The sequence below is a fragment of the Vipera berus genome (assembly GCF_964194415.1).
Source record: "Vipera berus genome assembly, chromosome: 1".
Lineage (NCBI taxonomy): Eukaryota > Metazoa > Chordata > Lepidosauria > Squamata > Viperidae > Vipera > Vipera berus.
Window position 1 is genome coordinate 336,473,216 of NC_138202.1, and position 19,903 is coordinate 336,493,118.

The following is a 19,903-nucleotide window of genomic DNA, read 5'->3' on the forward strand; positions in this document are numbered from 1 at the left end:
CCTCCTTAAGTAACACCAGCTGCCTGCAATTGGTGCAGGTTCGAGTCCCACCAGGCTCAAGGTTGACTCAGCCTTCCATCCTTCCGAGGTAGGTAAAATGAGGACCCAGATTGTTGGCGGCAATTAAGCTGACTTTGTAATAATGCCGCTTTGGGGTGTGTGTGAAAGCCCTAATAAGCAGGCATATACATAGAATGAAGGCTACTGCTACTGCTAAGCTTGTAAGCCGCCCTGAGTCTTCGGAGAAGGGCGGGATATAAATGGAATTAAAATAAAATAAATAAATAAATAAAGTTCTGCCACCAGAAAAGAGAAATTTTGTACACAGCTATTGGTGTATTACTCTGCATAATTTTGTGTATTGTTGCTATATGGCTATGAAAGCACCATCCCACAACTATTCATGGATGCATGTAACTGAGCAAAACAAGCAAAGCTGGACAGTTACCTTATATAGCCGGAGGTAGACATGTGCTGAGGAGAGCTTATCCACATGAAACCTAGACAAAGTGTAAAAGTTTGATAGGAATTGTGATTCAGTATCTTCCCCACAAACACAACACTTCTAGATATTATCATGTGGTGTCTGTCACTTAATAGTATGGAAAAGAATTATGTCTTAACATGTTAATCTCTGACTGAAGACTAAGAATCTAAAGAAAAGGAAACCAGAGGGCTAAAAGAGCAAAATCTTTGGTGAAAAATACTGACATAAGGTCAAGTACTCCCTCCAGTGATTCAGATGAAAACAGCACTAGATATTGGCAAACAAAATCCCGTGTTTAACTTGTCATGGCCATTTCTCCACCAATAAGTAAGGCAAATTCATAAATCATCTCAAATAGATGCTCAGATTTTTAGTATTTTCCAGAGATTAGAACTTAATAAATCTGAGTAATGTGCCCTGTTGTTCAACTATCTATTCTTTAATTGATTTCTTGGGCACGAGTATCCAGGCGAGACAAAATATTTATAAATAAGTATTTGGGGAGGAAAAAAGTAGAAATTACACCTAACACACACATTTTTCATCACTTTACTTCTAATCATAATCTTGCAAGCCTCTCCAAAAGACATTAAAAAAACATGAAAGGAAGACTTCTTTATCACTTTATGGTTGCCCTTGGCAACCAGTATTTGGAAGTTTACTACCTCTTGTAGCTGAACCTGGAAGGGTTATTCCGCTCTATCTAGATTTGAATAAAAAGTAATGCCTCGACCTCCATAACTTTAATGTAGATATATATGAATAAATGAAATAAGAAAATAATTCTTAAAATGATGTCTTATTATCTGCATTTACTTCTCCACATAACCACCACTATTTGCTACACACTTGGACAAAGAACAAATTTATTAAAGCCATCACAGAATTCCATACTTGAAGGTCTTTCCCCTCTTCTAGCTTTGTCCCTTTGAAACAATAATTAATTAAAATTCTGAAGCACAAGAAGGAACTCTTTCTGTAATACGTCAAATGGCTTCACTCTTGAAAAAGCAATTGCAAAGATGGATCTCACTATCTTACTCTATCCATCATACAGTCCAGATATGGTGCCATTTGGCTCTCTCTTTTCCCAATATTGAATTTATTTATTTGTGTGTGGATGGGTGATGCCTGACTCCAAAACAAATACGTTGTTGGGCACTCATTTGACTCAAATGTAGAAAGGACTGGTTGAAGAGACATTATGTGGAGGGCTTTGTGATAGCTTTATGAAGCTTGGCCATCATTGAAGAAATATGAAATCAATGTGATTACATGGAGAAGTAAATAGAGGTAACAAAAATAACTCATTTCAAGGGTTATTTTCCCATTTCTTAAAAATATTACTATTTAAACTAATGTTATGGAGGTGGAGAATTTACTTCTCATCCAATACTTATGTAGTAACACAAAAGCATCAAGCTGACAAATCTCCCCTTTAGGTTTCTTATAAGTTCACAAGCTGTTTTCCACAGCCATTGAAAAACACATGCTTTAAGAGTTAAGCCCAAAAGATCTACAGCAGTTTCCCATTGTTGTCAACTTCCAGATGTGTGGTCTCCAACTCCCAGCATTCTTTAGCCAGCACAGTTGATGTTGAAAATTCTGGGAGTTCACATCCACACATCTGTTTTTGTCAAGATTTGGGAATTCTACTTTTCAGGAAATGAATATATATGCAGAAGTGCCAAAGCCTTAGTATGTATTTATCATTTTTATCATGCTTTTCAACTTGAAGGGCCATAAAGCATCGATTTTACCTACTAAAACTAAAGTCAAATCCTGAAACTGTTTCACTAGAAACAGATGTCTGGAATTAGTAACAGGATAGATGATGGTTGATAAGTTGAAATTCATTCCAAATAAGTCATATTATTAACTAGCAATGTTAGTGATTTAATGCTGTTGTATTAAATAATAATTGGCTTTAAATAGCACATCTCATTTCCAGCCTACATAGTTTGCTGTCTTATAAATCTGTATGAAGAAGCAAAATACAAATATTTTATATATGGAAGTAGAATCACAAGTAGCAGTCATGAGATGTCTCATTTAACGACCACGATACACCTAATGAATGAACTTAAAATGAGATTATAAACTATCACGGTCAGAGGTTTTTCCACTTATGAATGTGGTGCTTAACAATAGAGTTGGCAGTCCCAATTGTAGTTGCTAAGTAAGGACTACCTGTATTAAGAAGAAACCCAGATTAATTCTCCCAAGTCCTTGGGATATAAAAGAGTGTGAAGGAAAAATGCAATAAGAGTTTGTGTGGCTTGTATGAAGCCTGGCAGCTTTTTGTGAAACTTTTAATAAATCTGTTACTGTTTGAGTATTTTATAATTCTCTCTATGGAACAAATTATATTTATATATATTATAATATAATTAGGTAAAGGTAAAGGTAAAGGTTCCCCCGCACATGCGTGCTAGTCGTTTCCGACTCTAGGGGCCGGTGCTCATCTCCGTTTCAAAGCCGAAGAGCCAGCGCTTGTCCGAGGACATCTCCGTGGTCATGTGGCCGGCATGACTAGATGCCAAAGGCACACGGAACGCTGTTACCTTCCCACCGGAGTGGTCCCTATTTTTCTACTTGCATTTTTACATGCTTTCGAACTGCTAGGTTGGCAGAAGCTGGGACGAGTAACAGGCGCTCACTCTGCTACGCGGACTCGGGATTCGACCCGCCAAACTGCCGACCTTCCGATCGACAAGTTCAGCGTCCTAACCCACTGAGCCACCGCGTCCCTTTTATAATATAATTACATTGTATGTAAAATATATAACCATAATTACATAACTATAATAATTAATTATACACACACAAAACTTAATAAGTCATGGGTTGCTTTGCTATGATTGTTTTGGATAAGCCATACTTTCTGATCATACTGCTACAACAATTTGTTTCAGACAACACAGTAAAAAAAACAAAGAAATTGCATTACAATTAAGCATGGTTGTGTTAATTTTGTCTGCATATGAGATGATATAAAATCAATTTTGATGCTGAGTTAAAATGATATTTGCCAGTATTCTTGTGGTTCTTGCAGTCAAGCCTTTAAGAAAACATAAAACCAACAGGAAAAACATTTTGACAGAATGCATAACTTGTTTGGGAAGACTACAAAATTGCAACTGGGAGGTTGAAAACCTATTACTGGAAACTGGGGGGAAAACCTCCAAAAGCATAAAAAGACAACAGGAAATGAACTCTTAAAAAAACAACAGCATTTTTATAGAGAGAACTAGAAAATTCACAAGTGCTATGCTAGACCACTTACATTTGAGAGGTAGGGAGAGAATCTCACTTTTGGGGGCATGGCATAATATTAGAAATGGAATCTCTTCTCATATCTTAAGTCTGAGTCCAGAAAAGATGCTAATAAGTAATTATTAGGAAGGAGAAAGATTTGTATCATATGAAAAAGGATTTCATTATAGAAAAGGAGATCCTTTTAAGTACTTACCAAATATCTTCTGGCCAACCATATTTTATTAGATCTTCATCTAAAAGAAAATGCAAACAAAGACTGATCAGAGCTCTAATAGCATTTACATAAATTGTTTTTCCTTTTCTTTTCAAATTGAAAAATTTGAGACTGAAACAAAATGTTAATCAGAAAGGTGACAAAGAATATATTATGTCTGTTTCTGAGATAACATATTCTAAATTTTTTAGGGAACGAACATAAGTGATTTGCAACATTCAGGTTATTTTTATGTAGTTTCAGGTTAATTTTAAACAACATTTATCTAAGAAATCAGATAAGATCTCTGATAATAATAACCTCTAGGCAAGCTGGGTGACATACGTTTAATATATAACTATAGGTATAGGTAAGTATAAGTATAAATAACAGCTATTTGGCAGTTTTCTGTAAATTACTACTTGAAAGAGAGAAATGTTACAGTGTCAGAGAGAAAAAAGTATCCCTAATTTAAGTTGTGGCTTCACCCGGTGCATACTTCCATTATAATCAAAAGTAGTTCTTGCCAAAAGCATTTTGGCATATCAGGGTTACAGAAGCTCAAGTGAGTGTAGCACTCAAATATTAATTTGTACATCAGCATTTTCTTTATTACAAATTCCAATTTCAAAATAAAAAATTTAGATGAATAGGAGTACAATTTATTTTACATAGCGTTTGATTTCTGCACAAGACACACAGTGCAATTTCACTTTTCAAAATGAACTTTACAAAATCCATTTGATAAAAGCAATCTTGAAAATATTGGTGGGTGAGGAAGATGCATAAGACATCTGGAAGCTGAATCTCTACTGAATTTATTTCTTGCCCCAACTTATCAATTACATTATCTTTTTTACTTGTCTACAAAATGGACACGATCTAATTTAGACTGTACCCTATACTCACAGTTACTACATTTGCCCTGGAACAAAAGAAATGTTGCATCTGTTTAAAGATAAAAGGTTGAGAATTGGGAGGCGTGGGGACGGGATATGTGTCACTGAATTATGCAAAACTTATTGATATTATTAAATTCCTTTTTTAATTATTAAATTTGTTTGCTGCCCATCTCACTGCGAGGCAACTGTATCAATACTATATATATCAACTGTATATAAAGTACCATATCAAGAATCTTGATTAACACAATATAAATCAGGAAATGTAATTTCGTAACATTGTGTTAAGTTTATTCCATATTATGAAGAATCTATTCTGATTCAGGCACCTCTCTCACAAAGTTGCACATAACTTCTATGGACAAATAAATCCATATTTTTCACATGGTACCAACCCATGTATATAATAATCTAAGAATGGTTTCCAGTTTGAGTTGAAACTTGTCCCTGATTTACTTTTAAGGTACAAAGTTATTCCAGATGCCAAAGCATATTCCCACAACTTTTTAAATTTACTAGTTGAGAAAATTTATATGGCCGCCCAACTCACTCACCATAACTCTGGATGGCTTACAGAAATAAAACTGCAGTACAAAAGGCAATAACCCCCCACCTGCCAACAATAATTTTTTGAAAATGATTTATCCACTCTAGCAAAATTGGAGTAATGTATCAACAACAAAACATCTTATACCAATTTACTCCAAATAAATGCTCAGAGTAAATTTTATATTCTTCTTTTGAAGTTCCTAATATTAAATTATTACTAATTAAAATTTTGTATCCATTTAATCATGCAGTCTTTGACATTGCCAGATTCTAAGTTATATTTCACCAGCGATCTATAAATAAGGTTCAACAAATATTGAATTACGTGTTATAAGATTTTCCAACTTCCCAATACTGTATTCCCCTTATTTCTGCAATTCTTTTAATATGATTCTACATACTTGAAGATAATAAAACCATTATCTTCTGCAAGGCTCTTCTGCACTCTTGCCAAAAACACTACAGGGACTTGTCCAGGCAGTTGCCAGGAGTTAATGCTGACTCGAAGGAACCAAGTAAATCAATAATCTTATTGATTCAAACCATCTAGACCAGGGGTAGGCAATCTTGGCTCTTTTATGACTCATGAACTTCAAATCCCAGAATTCCTGAGCCAGCCATGCTTATATTTTTATCCAACATTTTATCAATATTGATTTGAGTACTGATTTCCTAAAACTAATAATCATCCTGCCATTCTAAAAACTGCAGCTACTGTATCTAAAAGAAAGGGTGAGTGAATTCCCAAGCAATTGGAAGCTAAAAAGAGCTGTTACAGAAGATGCATAAATTATCAATAGATCACACTTTTTCATGCAAATCAAAGGAATATTTTACTTACTTTCATACTTGTCTTTTCCCATATAAATTGTATAAACAGAAGGAACAACTGAAGGACAGAAAAGAAAAAAAATAACCCATGGTTTACATCAAACTATGCAGAGATAAGCAAGGTTTCCACAAAAGATTTATCTATACTAAAACTATTAAACATATTCATATCCCAATGTCAGAATCATTATAAGCTTTCCTCAGCTGAGGGATAACTAATTTTGGTCTAAAAACATCAGTTGACCCAGTATTATTTTCAGATAGGCTCTGAAATATATTTTATTATAAATATAAGGAGAAAAGGAAAATTCTAAAAAAATGTGGAAAAATGTGGTTAAAGAGAGCAAGGAATGAATAAGATTACAAGAGGTAAAGAAAACTTTCAGAAATGGGTGAAAAGTGTTAAACAATAAATGAATGGTATTAAAAATGAAAGTGATTATGTTATGTTTGAAGAAACTGAAGTGAGAAAATGCTGGAACAATACTTTAGAAATTATAGTACTATGCCAAATAGAATTCCATAAAAGTTAGTGCTTAGGAAAAAGCTGAAAGAAAAGAATATATGCTCTGAGAATGCTGGATATGGTAAGGCTACAGAGATAAACAGTACTGTTGAAGAAATGATAAAATATGGATGTGGTTTGTTTATGAAATGGTTGTGTATAACATATGTATGAAAACCTCACCTGTGAGGAAATCCATTAATGTTCCCCTTTTTAAAGAGAAAGATTAATAATACAAAAGGGGAATTAGCTCGGGAGTCTTAGAAAGTGTTTGGCAGAATTCTGATTGAAAGCATACCAGACATAACAATGAGGAAAATTTTTGCATTACAATTCTCTGAAAAATATATGAAGGTGATAAGATTTATTGTACCTTTTCTCATATAGAGAAAACTCTATACGTATAATGAAAATAGACTTGAATTATGGAACATTTTGTGCAAATACGGTGCTTAAAATGCATTGTTGAATGAATGTTTATGCTGAAAGTAAAACGTAACTGACAATAAAAGGAATACTTAGAAAATGGCTTAACGTTAAGAATATAAAACAATCCTTTTGCTTATTTAATGTACTTCTGAATAATTTTATAAGACGTTTTTGTGATGACATTGGAGATACAGTATATAGGTTAGGGATGTGAATATGCATATATTTGCATGCAGAGGCTGCTGTATTATTGGCTGAGAATCCAGAGGATTTCCAGCAAATGTTGTACAGGTTGTATGGTGCAACTAAAACATGGATCTGAAAATCATCAAATATAGCTGCATTTGTTAAGAAAAGTGAAGTGAATAATTGCAATTTATTCATATTTTTGTACTCCTTTTGTCCGCTTTACAGAACACTGCTTACCCAAAGTAGAATAGTATGATATGTAGAAATGTATACTACCAGAATGGAGAAAAAATGTACCAGAAAGATACTGTAATAATCCTGCGAGGCAAGGCAAAAGCTTAGGACAGTATTTTGTTCTCACAAACAGGACATGAGACAACAGTACCCAACAATTCTACCTCCTCTTAGTCAAAATCCAAAGCAATCATTTCAACAAAAGTATGCCAAATTATGGGAAGATATAGATTGGATCCACACATTATGCTAAATTATGATTTGAATCTAGCTAAACTATTTAATCTGATTTTTATTGTACAATTTTTCTTCCATTTTCCCCCCCTGAAAACGTGTCAAATTGAGACGTTGTAATTAAAAAAATGTGTCCTTTTTCATAAATGGTGGCAATCAATGCACCAGCAAGCACTTGGTTGTATTCCTTCACAAGATCACTTTTCATGAACCCACCACAGAAATCTGAGCGAAGATGCTTCTCGTACAGAGTACAGAGAAGAGCAACAAAGATGATTGGGGGACTGGAGGGTAAAACATATAGGGAACGGTTGCTGGAATTGGGTATGTGTAGTTTAATGAAGAGAAGGACTAGGGGTGACATGATAGTAGTGTTCCAATATCTCAGGGGCCGCCACAAAGAAGAGGGAGCCAAGCTATTCTCCAAAGCACCTGAAAGCAGGACAAGAAGCAATGGATGGAAACTAGTCAAGGAGAGAAGCAACCTAGAACTAAGGAGAAACTTCCTGACAGAACAACCAACCAGTGGAACAACCTGCCTCCAGAAGTGGTGAATGCTCCAACACTGGAAGTTTTTAAGAAGAGACTGGACAGCCATTTGTCTGAAATGGTATAGGGTTTCCTGCCTTAGCAGGGGGTTGGACTAGATGACCTCCAAGGTCCCTTCCAACTTCTTCTTCTTCTTCTTCTTCTTCTTCTTCTTCTTCTTCTTCTTCTTCTTCTTCTTATTATTATTATTATTATTATTATTATTATTAGTATTATTGTTTCATCATCTTCCATTTGCCTCTCCTAAACTCTCGGGGGTGGGGAGTTACCTTCACCTTATCAACTATAGCACGACCAGCCCACCCTGACTGGATTGTACAGCGATAACAGAACATCATGCAGAGATAACGAGGCCACTGGATAGGTTGGGCTGATGACTACAAACCCATCAACCGCCAACCGAAACAGAAGTGGCTGGTGATAACAGGAGTTGTAATCTGTGACATCAACCGGGGAAAAGCGGTTTCAGATATAAGCATCCACTTTTATCTGACAAGAGTTGTGAGCGTTGGCCAGGCCATTCTTACCGTTGGACGTGAAATAAAAAACCATGGCAACACAACACGAGAGCTCCTTCTCACCCGCTTCGGAAATTTAAGCCAGAAAGCTTCGCAAACGGCCAGCGCCTTCCGGTTCTAGCGAAGCGGCTCTCAGGAAATGACGTAGTTCAATAGTTCCCATAGAGCAGGGGTAGGCAACCTCGGCTCTTTTATGACTCATGGACTTCAACTCCCAGAATTCCTGAGTCAGCATAGCTGACTCAGGAATTCTGGGAGTTGAAGTCCATGAGTCATAAAAGAGCCGAGGTTGCCTACCCCGGCCATAGAAGTAATAATTGTTAGAAGCAGAACTTTCCGAAAATCCAATACAGAGGTTAAGTTTCCAGCGGTGGGTTTCATCCCTATAGGTTTGAGGATAGGTACAGGGATCCTCATCCATGTTCCCTCGTCTGCTTCCTTAAAAGAAACAAAAATCAAACTCTCTGTTGTGTACTTTTATATAAATCTTACTCCTTTACGAGAGAAAAAAATGTTTCTTTACTTTGCAGGGGACATATAGAAACGGGTGACCTCAGGCTCAAGCGCCACTGAATGGGGCTGGATACGTATTTGCCTACGTGACAATTTTCTACCTGTGATAACCTGCAAATGTGCATTCTTTATTTTAAATATTAAAGTATTCGTCTATGCCAGTAGGGTAGGATTTTCTGCTTCTGGGAGGCAGACAGAATTAGCAGCCTTTCAGAGGCTAACGCTCATTCAGTTGATTAGGAAAGTTTCGTAGGAACGGATCCAAGATATGGGTCTGTATCAAACTTCAAAAAGTTACTGTGTTCTAAGAGTGAAAATATAAAGCAACATGTTTGAGCAGCTTAAGATTTAATGAATGGTATATTCGGCTTTGAAACGGAGACGAGCACCGGTCCCTAGAGTTGGAAACGACTAGCACGCATGTGCGGGGGAACCTTTACGTTTACCTTATATCTCTACTTTAGTCATGTTTATTTTAAACTCCATATGTTTTGGGCGGGTTACTCATAAATAATCACCATTTCTCTATTTTTCTTTCTGTTGGTGCTGGTTGTTTTGTATTTCACTATTTTTTTTTAAAAAAACACCTCCCATTATCCCCAATAAATGTGGCCATGCTGGTTCTATAAAGCTGGAAAAAGCTGATCTGTATATCTAATACAGTATTTTATTTATTTTCCACCGTTATTATTTTTAAAATAATTCAGGGCAGCAAACATACCTAATACTACTATTTCTTATTTTCTGAAAAGCCAACTTTCATGCCTAAAATGGGACTAGGACTCATGTTTTCCAGGTTTGTGATCTAGTGTCTTAACCACTAGACCAGACATGTCAAACACAAGGCCCGGGGACCAGATCCGGCCCATGAAGTGGTTTCATGTGGTCCGCGAAGCCATCCTGGAAACAGTGAGGGAATGGCCCCCACTGCCTTGGCCCTGGCCCAGAGACGCTCCTTCTGCCAGAGACCCTCAGATCTGTCCCACTCCTGCCCAGGCCCCCACAGGCACCCTTGATGCAAACGATGTAGAGCTGGCCACGCCCACCCAGTAGGCCATACGCACTCTAGCCACGCCCACCCAGTAGGCCACGCCCACCCTGGCCATACCCACCCGGCCCCTTGAGGGCAACCGCAATGCTGATGCGGCCCTCAATGAAATTGAGTTTGACACCCCTGCACTAGACCAAACTAATTCTGTTGTTTTCTGTTTCTGTATTTCATGTCCCCTTGCTTTAATTCAAGTAATAAGAATTGAACAGGGGAAAGTCCTTGTAAATCAAAAAGTTTGCAGCTGTCTTATGAAACTTTATAGGTCTAATACAAGTATCATTTGAAAATGGTTTTTAAAAAGTATTTGCTAGACCTAAGTAATTGATACACATTTCATTCTCAGCTTTGAATTCTTGCCTGAGTTGGGTTCATGTTTATGGTGAGATGATTCTGCCTTAGAATTTTATAGCAAAAAAGTGAGGTCAAAATAATGAATACATAAACAAATGACTATAAGCAGCACTGGTGTGTATACCCAGGGCTTTTTTTCCTCAGAACGCTCAGAACGGAGTTCCGGCACCTTTTTTGGATGGAACCTTGTACGGTAGGCAAGGCGGGTTGTATGACATGTTTGAGTTCCGGCACCTTTTTCTTTTACAAAAAAAGCACTGTGTATACCTAACATCTTCACTGTTTTGTGGACTGAATGTGGTTAATTTTGATGTTGTCTGCTGATCAGAGAAAAGGCTTCAGCCAAGCAAAATGGACTGTAAAAGACATTTGTGATGCAAGCATGACCTCAGATGGGAAGCCCTAAGAACCTGTAGCTGACAGAGCAGCTGCTGATATACCAGCTGGGCCCCAGCACCATGCTGACAGTCCTGCAGAATGTCAACTCAGACTGCTGCCACCTGCTGCTGTTTCTGCTAGCCACCATTTTATTTGTGCCTGCTACTATCTGGGCCTTCAAAAAGGTGAAAAAAATACAGGTAAGATCAAATTCTTCATTGAAAGTTGCTTAAATTGCTGGTCTTGGCTCTGGTCATGAAGGGTAGAGGCTGTTACTAAATACTAGATACAACAAGCTATTGACGTATACTTTGTTTACTTCAATTCACAAAGATCCATATATCTTTTTAGGCTGTAAGCAAGCTTTTAAGGAAGAAGGTGGCTCTTAAACTTCAGCTATAACTTCCCAGATCATTATCTATCTGACAGAAAGCAAAGGCTTATTTCATGAGACCATGTAACTGTTTTATGAATATAGTAGAGTATATTTTCACTATGTTTGATGGCTGGATCTGGAACATCTTAACCAACTATTAAAATATGTTGTGTTGTGTAAAGTTGTGGAATTATTTGGGAAGCAATGGGAAAGAGAGAGAGTTGGTTATATTGTTTTTGTGGCAGCTTGTTTAGCTTTCTTTTAAAAAAAATCAATAATTCGACTACAATAAAAAAGGCAAGAAGTGGTATTTGTAAAGTGTTCTATTCTCACATTTTCCTTGAGAAAAATATTTCTCTGCTCTGAGAAAAGAAATCACAGAAAAAAATGCATTTCATATTCCTTTGTGGAGGAAAGCACACCTTCATCTTTATTCGGATAAGCTCTTTTGTGCCATCCACTCTTTGCTATTGCCCACATCATTATTGGTTTGATTTAAATTCTGCTTTTGTTTCATCTGGACTTATGGTCAGAGAATGACAGAATAATAGCTGATTAAACAAAACAATATAATTTCTTTCTTTCTTACATATGAGCACTAAGCAAATCTGAGAAGGCCATTTTTATGGGGTTTTCCTCATTTTTAAAAGTAGTGTAGGAAACTGATTTTCCCTGCAGTCACTATAATAGTCTTCCATAATAAAGGATTATGGAAAAATAGGACTGTTTGTATCTTGTTTTTGATATGTAATGCCCTGTTCACCGCCCTGAGTCCTTTGGGAGAAGGGCAGGATACAAATTTAATAAATAAATAAATAAATAAAATAAAGACTACTATATATAATTTTTGTCTGTCAAAATGAGTCATATGTCTCTCAAGAACGGTGTCCAGAAGCTCAGATGTTGCAAAAGATGCCAACTTATAACAAAAGAAATCTGGGAAACCTTGGCTAAGAAGCAAGATGAGATCATACACAAGTCTTTTTGTTTTATGTTATTTAGCTGGAGAGAAGGAGAATAAAAATGGATTGGCTCATAGTATTAATAATTTTGAGGTTTGCAGAAATGAAAATAATTATAGGTCAAGTTTAAATTGTTTGTGAGGGACTTGGGAGGGAAAACACTGGTGATACAAAAGTAATCTCAGGTGGCGTATTTCTTTCTTTCATATAACCATACAGATAGAATGGATCCTAAGGTAAAGGTAAAGGTAAAGGTTCCCCCGCACATGTGTGCTAGTCGTTTCCGACTCTAGGGGCCGGTGCTCATCTCCGTTTCATAGCCGAAGAGCCAGCGCTTGTCCGAGGACATCTCCGTGGTCATGTGGCCGGCATGACTAGACGCCAAAGGCGCACGGAACGCTGTTACCTTCCCACCGTAGTGGTCCCTATTTTTCTACTTGCATTTTTACATGCTTTCGAACTGCTAGGTGGGCAGAAGCTGGGACGAGTAACAGGCGCTCACTCTGCTACGCGGCACTCGGGATTCGACCCGCCAAACTGCCGACCTTCCGATCGACAAGCTCAGCGTCCTAACCCACTGAGCCATCCTATAGACCATCTAATCTAACCCCATCCAGTGTTAGAACATCCCCAACAGATGGTTCTCCAATATCTGCTTTAAGAACATCAGTGACGAAAAAACGATTCCTTTAAATAATTGTTTCACTTATTAAAGTTCTCAAAATGGAAAAATCGTGGATGACTTCCGGTGGCGGCGGAGCGCCGGAGACAGCCTTTTCGGGCTGCCCGCGGCTCAGCTGTGTAGATTTCACCCGAAACAGCGCCGATCAGCTGTTCGGGTGAATTTGAAGCCCCCTCCTCGGGAGAAGAGGAGGGGGTGAGGCCCCAGGTAGGGGTCGAGTTCTCCGGGGCCGCCTGAGTTTAAAGCTTGGGCGGCTGAAGGATCGAACTCCCCCGTAGCCTGGGTTGCTCCCAGCTGGTCAGCGTCTCTGCTCCGGATTTCTTGGAGCAGAGCCAGGCGTTTGCGACCACCCCTGCCAGAAGGAAAGACCCTGGAATAAAAGGAGCAGGCAGAGCGGTACAAGAGGAAAAGGTGAAGAGGATCTTTATTTTTACTCTCGAGCTTAATGGACTTTTTAAACTTAAAGTGAAAGTGCGTCACAAGTGAAAGTAAAAGATGGCGGCTAAACCTCCCTCAAAAACCCTTCGGAGTGCTGGAACTTCTCCGGTGCAACAGACATCGTTGCAAGCCTTGCTTCCTCCTGCTGCATTGACATCGAAGGATTTACAAGATGCCCTTGAAAAACATGCCCAGGTAATTTTAGAAACATTGGGTGATAAATTGGCAAAAATGGAGGAGAGAATAGAAGAGAGGATGGAAGAGAAATTTAGTGCGATGAGGGTAGACATTTTGTCTACAGTGGAAAGTGTGGCTGAATGTGTGCAAGGTTTGGAAGAAAAAGTGGAAGATTTGACTCAAAAAATGCTGTACTAGAAGTAAAGGTATTGGAGAATGAAGACTTAAGAGACAAAATGGACAGAGAGTTAAGCCTTGTTCAGTTTCACCAGATGCAGTATGCTGTTAGAATCAGAGGCTTAAAAGAAAATATTAAAGAAGATTTAAAGCAGCTGATTTCTGAAGCCCTGGAAGCAGTATTGGGTCAGCCAGCATCTGAAATAAAGGGATGTATGGATAAAGCTTTTCGTGTTAACTCATGGATTGCCAGACAGAGGAAGTTACCTAGAGATGTGGTGGTTTATTTTACAAAGAGAGAAATCAGAGATGAAGTTATTCAAGCTGCCTACGATACTAAAGTAGTGGTTGCTGACCAAGAAGTTTTGGTCTTAAAGGAAATTCCTCCAAAGATTTTAAGGAGAAGAAAGGACTTTGCATTTCTTGTGCAGGAACTTAAGCAACGTGATATAAGGTTCAGATGGGAGATTCCAGTTGGGCTGGTGGCGATGTATGAAGGTAAAAGATACTGCCTGGTTACTGTGGCACAGGCGCGTGATTTCTACAATAATGTCTTAAAAGCAACCCCACTATCACTTTTGGAAGTGGCAAAGGGATCTGGTGAAGAAAAACCTCATGAGGCTGAAGATGGTCAGACAGAGGAGGATGGTGCTGGAAGGGATCAAATTACAACTTTGTTGGCTGATGCTGGAGAGCTAAGGGTGACGCGTGCTGCTTTAAAAAGAGTACAACAAATAAAAGAACAAGACCAGCAGAAGTTTATGGAACTTTCAAAGCGCACTTACAGCGAGGCAGTGGGAGGAGCGCGGCCCAAAGGCGACAGGGCCATTGGAGAGGTGCTTCAGAAGCTTCGGGGCGACAAGGATGGCGACTAAATTTTTAACTTGGAATGTTAATGGATTAAATTCGCCTCAGAAGAGGAAGAAAGTTTTTCAATATTTAAAACAATTTAAGACTGATGTTATATGTTTGCAAGAAACGCATATTAGGGCTATGGACCAAAAGTTTTTACTGAACTCAAGATTGGGTACGCAATTCGTTGCCTCTGCAAAGAATAAGAAAAACGGAGTGGTTGTTTATGTTAAAAGTGCTATAACAGCGGATTTAATTGAAGCAGATAAGCATGGAAGATACGTAATGATAGATTTGTTGTTAGAAGGTAAAAAAATACTCTTAGTTGGACTGTATGCTCCTAATCAACAACAACAACAGGCTGACTTTTTTAGCTCACTTCATACAAAGCTTACTCAGTTGGATTACAAATCGTTTATTTTTATGGGGGATTGGAATGGCGTTTTGGACGTACAGATGGATAAAGCTGGTTTTTTTTAGCGTATTCCGTGTCATGCCAGACTGCCTAAGTCTTTTTTTGAAATGAAGGATGATTTGGAATTGCGAGACATTTGGCGTGACACACACCCGCATGAAAAGGATTATACTTTTTTTTCTGATAGACATCAATCTTTTTCTAGGATTGACTTTATTTTGCTGACTAACGACTTTTTTTCTAGGATTAAGAAGGTAAAGATCTGTGCAAGAGCTATTTCTGACCATAGTCCAGTATGGTTAGAGATCAATAAGGACAATAGAGATAGGCGCTCGTGGCGCGTAAATGAGAACTTGTTTAGAAATCAGAAAAATGTGGAAGAATGTAAGCAACGAATGAAGGATTTTTTTGAAATTAATATGAATAAGGATACTTCTATGGACATGGTTTGGGATGCTAGCAAGGCATATATGAGAGGGGTGCTGATATATATGAATAATAAATACAGACGTACTTTGGAAGCTAGAAGGAAAGAATTGGAGAATGAAATTAAGGAAAAAGAGAAGGCCTTGATTTTGAATCCATTGGATGTGAAGACTAAGGAGGCTATCAAGCTATTAAGAGGACAATTTGATAAATTAATGGCTGATCAAGTGGCAACCAATTTGAGGTTTGCCAGGCATAATACTTTCTGCAATGCTAATAAGCCAGGTAGATGGCTAGCTTATAGATTAAGGAAAAAGCAGAGGGCTTCTAACATAGACAAAATTGAACATAAGGGGAAGGTAGTGTTTCAACAGGATTTTATTAAGGAAGCCTTTGTGGATTTTTATTCTAAATTATATGCTAAGGAGAAGATTAATGAAAAAGATATTGAGTATTTGGAGAATGCTAGCATCCCGGTTCTTACGCAAGTACAAAAAGAGGAGATTAATCAATTGATTACAGAAGAAGAAATATTTACAGCAATTAAGGAGTTGAAGGTCGACAAAGCACCAGGTACAGATGGTTTGACTGCGGCCTACTACAAAAATTTACAATTAGAGATGGTTAAACCGTTAAAGGAATTGTTCCAGACAATCCAGAGAGGGGGAAAGGTGCCTCCATCTTGGAGAACTGCTTTTATCTCTCTGATTCCGAAGGAAGACCAAGATGCTACTCAAGTAAAAAACTATAGACCGATATCACTATTAAATACAGACTACAAGATATTTGCTAAGGTGCTGGCTAATAGATTGATGAGGGTTCTGCAACGGGTGATTCATGGGGATCAAACTGGGTTTATTAGTGGCAGGCAAATGAAAAATAACGTGAGGCATATAGTTGATGTGTTGGAATTTTTGGAAAGGAACAACCAGATCCCTGCGGCGCTAATTTTTTTAGATGCTGAAAAAGCTTTTGATCAATTGAATTGCCAATTTTTGATGAAAGTTTTAGATAAAATGAATTTTGGGGATAAATTTTTGCAACCAATTAGGGCATTATATCAAAAACAAACAGCTCGAATAATAGTTAACAATAGTTTGTCAGAAGTATGTAGTATTGAGAAGGGTACAAGACAAGGGTGCCCGTTATCGCCTTTGTTATTTGTGTTAACATTGGAGATATTATTGGTAAAAATACGAAATTCGGAAAGAATTAAGGGTATACGGATTGGAGATCAGGATTATAGATTGAGAGCATTTGCAGATGATCTGGTTGTTACAGTGACCCAGCTGGAGAGCTCTGTTGTGGACCTGATGGAGATAATAATGCAATATGGGAAGGTTTCTGGATTTAAAGTTAATGTACAAAAAACTAAAATTTTGGCCAAAAACATGACAGCATCGCAAAAGGCCCTTTTAGAAGGGTTAACTGGATTTGAGATTGTCAAAAGGGTCAAATATTTGGGGGTGCTTTTGTCGCCCTCTAATACAAAATTATATAAAAATAATTATGAAAAATTATGGGGGAAAATCCAAAAAGAAATGGAGAGTTGGGAAAAATTGCAATTGTCTTTGTTGGGGCGAATCGCAGCAGTAAAAATGAACGTCCTGCCTAAATTCTTGTTTTTATTCCAAATGATACCGATTCTTAAGAAAGATTCTAACTTGGAAGAATGGCAGAGAGGTATCAATAAATTTGTTTGGGCAGGGAAAAGGCCACGAGTCAAACTTAAGATCATGCAGGATACTCGTGAAAGAGGTGGTCTTAAAATGCCTAATCTTAAATTATATTATGAAGCTGCTGCGTTAGTAGGTATAAGTGATTGGATTAATTTGACACAAGAGAGATTATTAAATCTTGAGGGCCACGACCTGTTGTTTGGCTGGCATGCATATTTGTTGTATGATAAGAAGGTAGATAATGTGTTTAGAGTGCATATTTTAAGACAGGCATTGCTGAGAGTTTGGAAGAAGTACAGACATAAGCTAGACTGCAAGATACCATTGTGGGCAATTCCAAAACACGCAATAGAAAATATACATGCTGGTTTCAAACATGATGTGACTACATACAAGGAGATTCTAAACTTGGAAAGAAATGTCTGGTGTTTGAAACCATATAGTCTCTTGCGAGATGAGAAGATTGTTCAGAATTGGTTTCAATATACTCAGCTACGGGCCAGGTGGAAAGAAGATCAGAAAAATGGTTTTACAATGACTGATGAAAATCTGATAAAGCATATCAGAAATCAGGGTCCAGCACATATTAAACGGATATATCTTGCATTGATAGAGATTGACTCAGAAACAGAACTTGTTAAAGATTGTATGATAAAATGGGCCCAAAATATTCAAGAAGCTATTACAATGGACACGTGGGAAAAGATTTGGGTGAGGAATGTAAAATTTACACAAGCTCAAAATCTAAGAGAGAACTTTTATAAAATGTTTTATAGATGGCATTTAGATCCTAAAAAGCTTGCAAGCATGTATCCGAATTATCAACCAAAATGTTGGAGGTGTGGTGATGAAGATGCAACATATTTTCATGTATGGTGGACTTGTAAAAAGGTTAAGGCCTTCTGGATAAAAATTTGGTGGAATATGCAGAAGATTTTCAAGCAAAGGATAAAGTTTTGTCCGCAATTCTTCTTGTTGGGAATAATTACAGATGCTACGGTTGTGGACACTAAGCTGATGTTGAATTTAATCACGGCAGCAAGACTCTTAATAGGTCAGTACTGGAAGAAAGAGGAATTGCCGACTATAGAAGAATGGACTTTAAAGGTTTCCGACCTGGCAGAGATGGCAAAGATTTCGGCTTACTTGAAAGATCACTCGCAAGAACGTTATATTATGGAATGGAGAAAATGGGTTGAGTACATCCAGAACAAATATAGGGTTAAGAAGTTTCATGTAGCATTTGAATAACTCTTCCTTCGCTTTCTCTTTCTTTATTTCCTTTTTTTTCTTTTTTTCTTTTCTATATATATTTAATATCATTAAGGTTTGTATTATCCTGTATAAGCTAGAGAGTGATGGATTTTAGAGTTTATGGTTGTTAGTATATGGTTGTTTATGATTGTTTTTTTTTATACCTTGTATTTAGCTCTGGGAAGTCGGGGGGGGGGGGAGGGGGGAGGGGTAGGGAGGGAGGGAGAGTGGAGGGGGAGGGGGGACTGTATGTTAAAACTTTTCAATAAAAAAAAATGGAAAAATCGTAAGATTCTGTTGATGTTCAATCAAACTGTACCCTCTCTTCAAACTTGCTGTTGTTATACAAGTATGTAATTCTACTCTTTGCGACAGAAAAAAACAATTTTTCATAGATTTTTATAGAACAATTCTTATGTGTGTTTCTTTTCTTCTTTTTCTTCTATAGGCTGATGCCCGCAAGAAAAAGCAGAGCAAGTACAGAGTACCATGGATAGGTAAGTGATGCACTTAATTTCACTTTCTTTTTAGCCCTATAGCACTGGGGTGCCTTGACAATCCCAGCCAACACGCCCTTTGCTGTGAATTCTGAGGGTTGACGTCTACACATTTACCATGTATTAAGGGTGAGAAACATTGCTGTAGTAATTGGGAGGTTGAGTCTTGGAGCAGTCAAACTTTCTTCTTTATCTCTCCCACTGTAGCATCTTTGGAAAGAATAAGTGTCACAAGCACAGATACAGAGAGGACAAAGGGTATAAGCTCAGCCACAGAACAGAAGTAGGTAACCCCACTTACTCTATATCTTCCTTAATAAGCTATTTGTATGTTCCAAAGAATAAGATTATGTCTGCCTAGAAAGAGCACCTGTTGTGCAACAATTCTGGTAAAGCTCAGACACTGCTCTTATCTTCATAGTGTTTATGATCATCTTCATTTTTTGAAAGAAATACAATAAGAATTATCCAAGTTAAGTAGGAATCCCCGTTCTTATATGACAGATGCAGGGGCATTTTTATACTTTCATGGGGAATTTAGCAAATTGAAAGAAATCAAAACTAAATTCTCACTTCAGGATTTGGGTAATTGTTAATAAAGTGTCAAACAGGGAGCAAAAACATATGAGCTTTTCTCTATTTTTCTGGGGCTGTAAGAAAAAAGAACAGGAAGGGAGATTCTTTAACCTCGATTGGCAGACCTGAGGGAAAGGGAGGGGGAAGCACTGGGGTAATTAGCAAGAAGGGAATTGCTTTTTGAATTTTCATTCATTGGA

At 37.6% G+C, this 19,903-nt stretch overlaps 1 protein-coding gene across 2 annotated transcripts in view; it reads right to left on the reverse strand.

Annotated features, from left to right (window-relative positions):
* CCDC25 (coiled-coil domain containing 25) overlaps positions 1-9,013 on the reverse strand; it is a 28,257-nt gene extending 19,244 nt beyond the window's left edge. For both annotated transcript variants that reach the window (XR_014028691.1, XM_081346329.1), the window contains exons 1-4: positions 8,909-9,013; positions 6,252-6,299; positions 3,960-3,999; positions 449-500 (exon numbers count right to left, since the gene is read on the reverse strand). Coding sequence is in view for 1 of the 2 variants with exons in the window: in XM_081346329.1 (XP_081202455.1) it covers positions 449-500; positions 3,960-3,999; positions 6,252-6,299; positions 8,909-8,933 (165 nt within the window). In the remaining variant the exon portion in view is untranslated. The remainder of the gene's footprint in view (positions 1-448; positions 501-3,959; positions 4,000-6,251; positions 6,300-8,908) is intronic.
* Between the last annotated feature and the right edge of the window lie 10,890 nt (positions 9,014-19,903).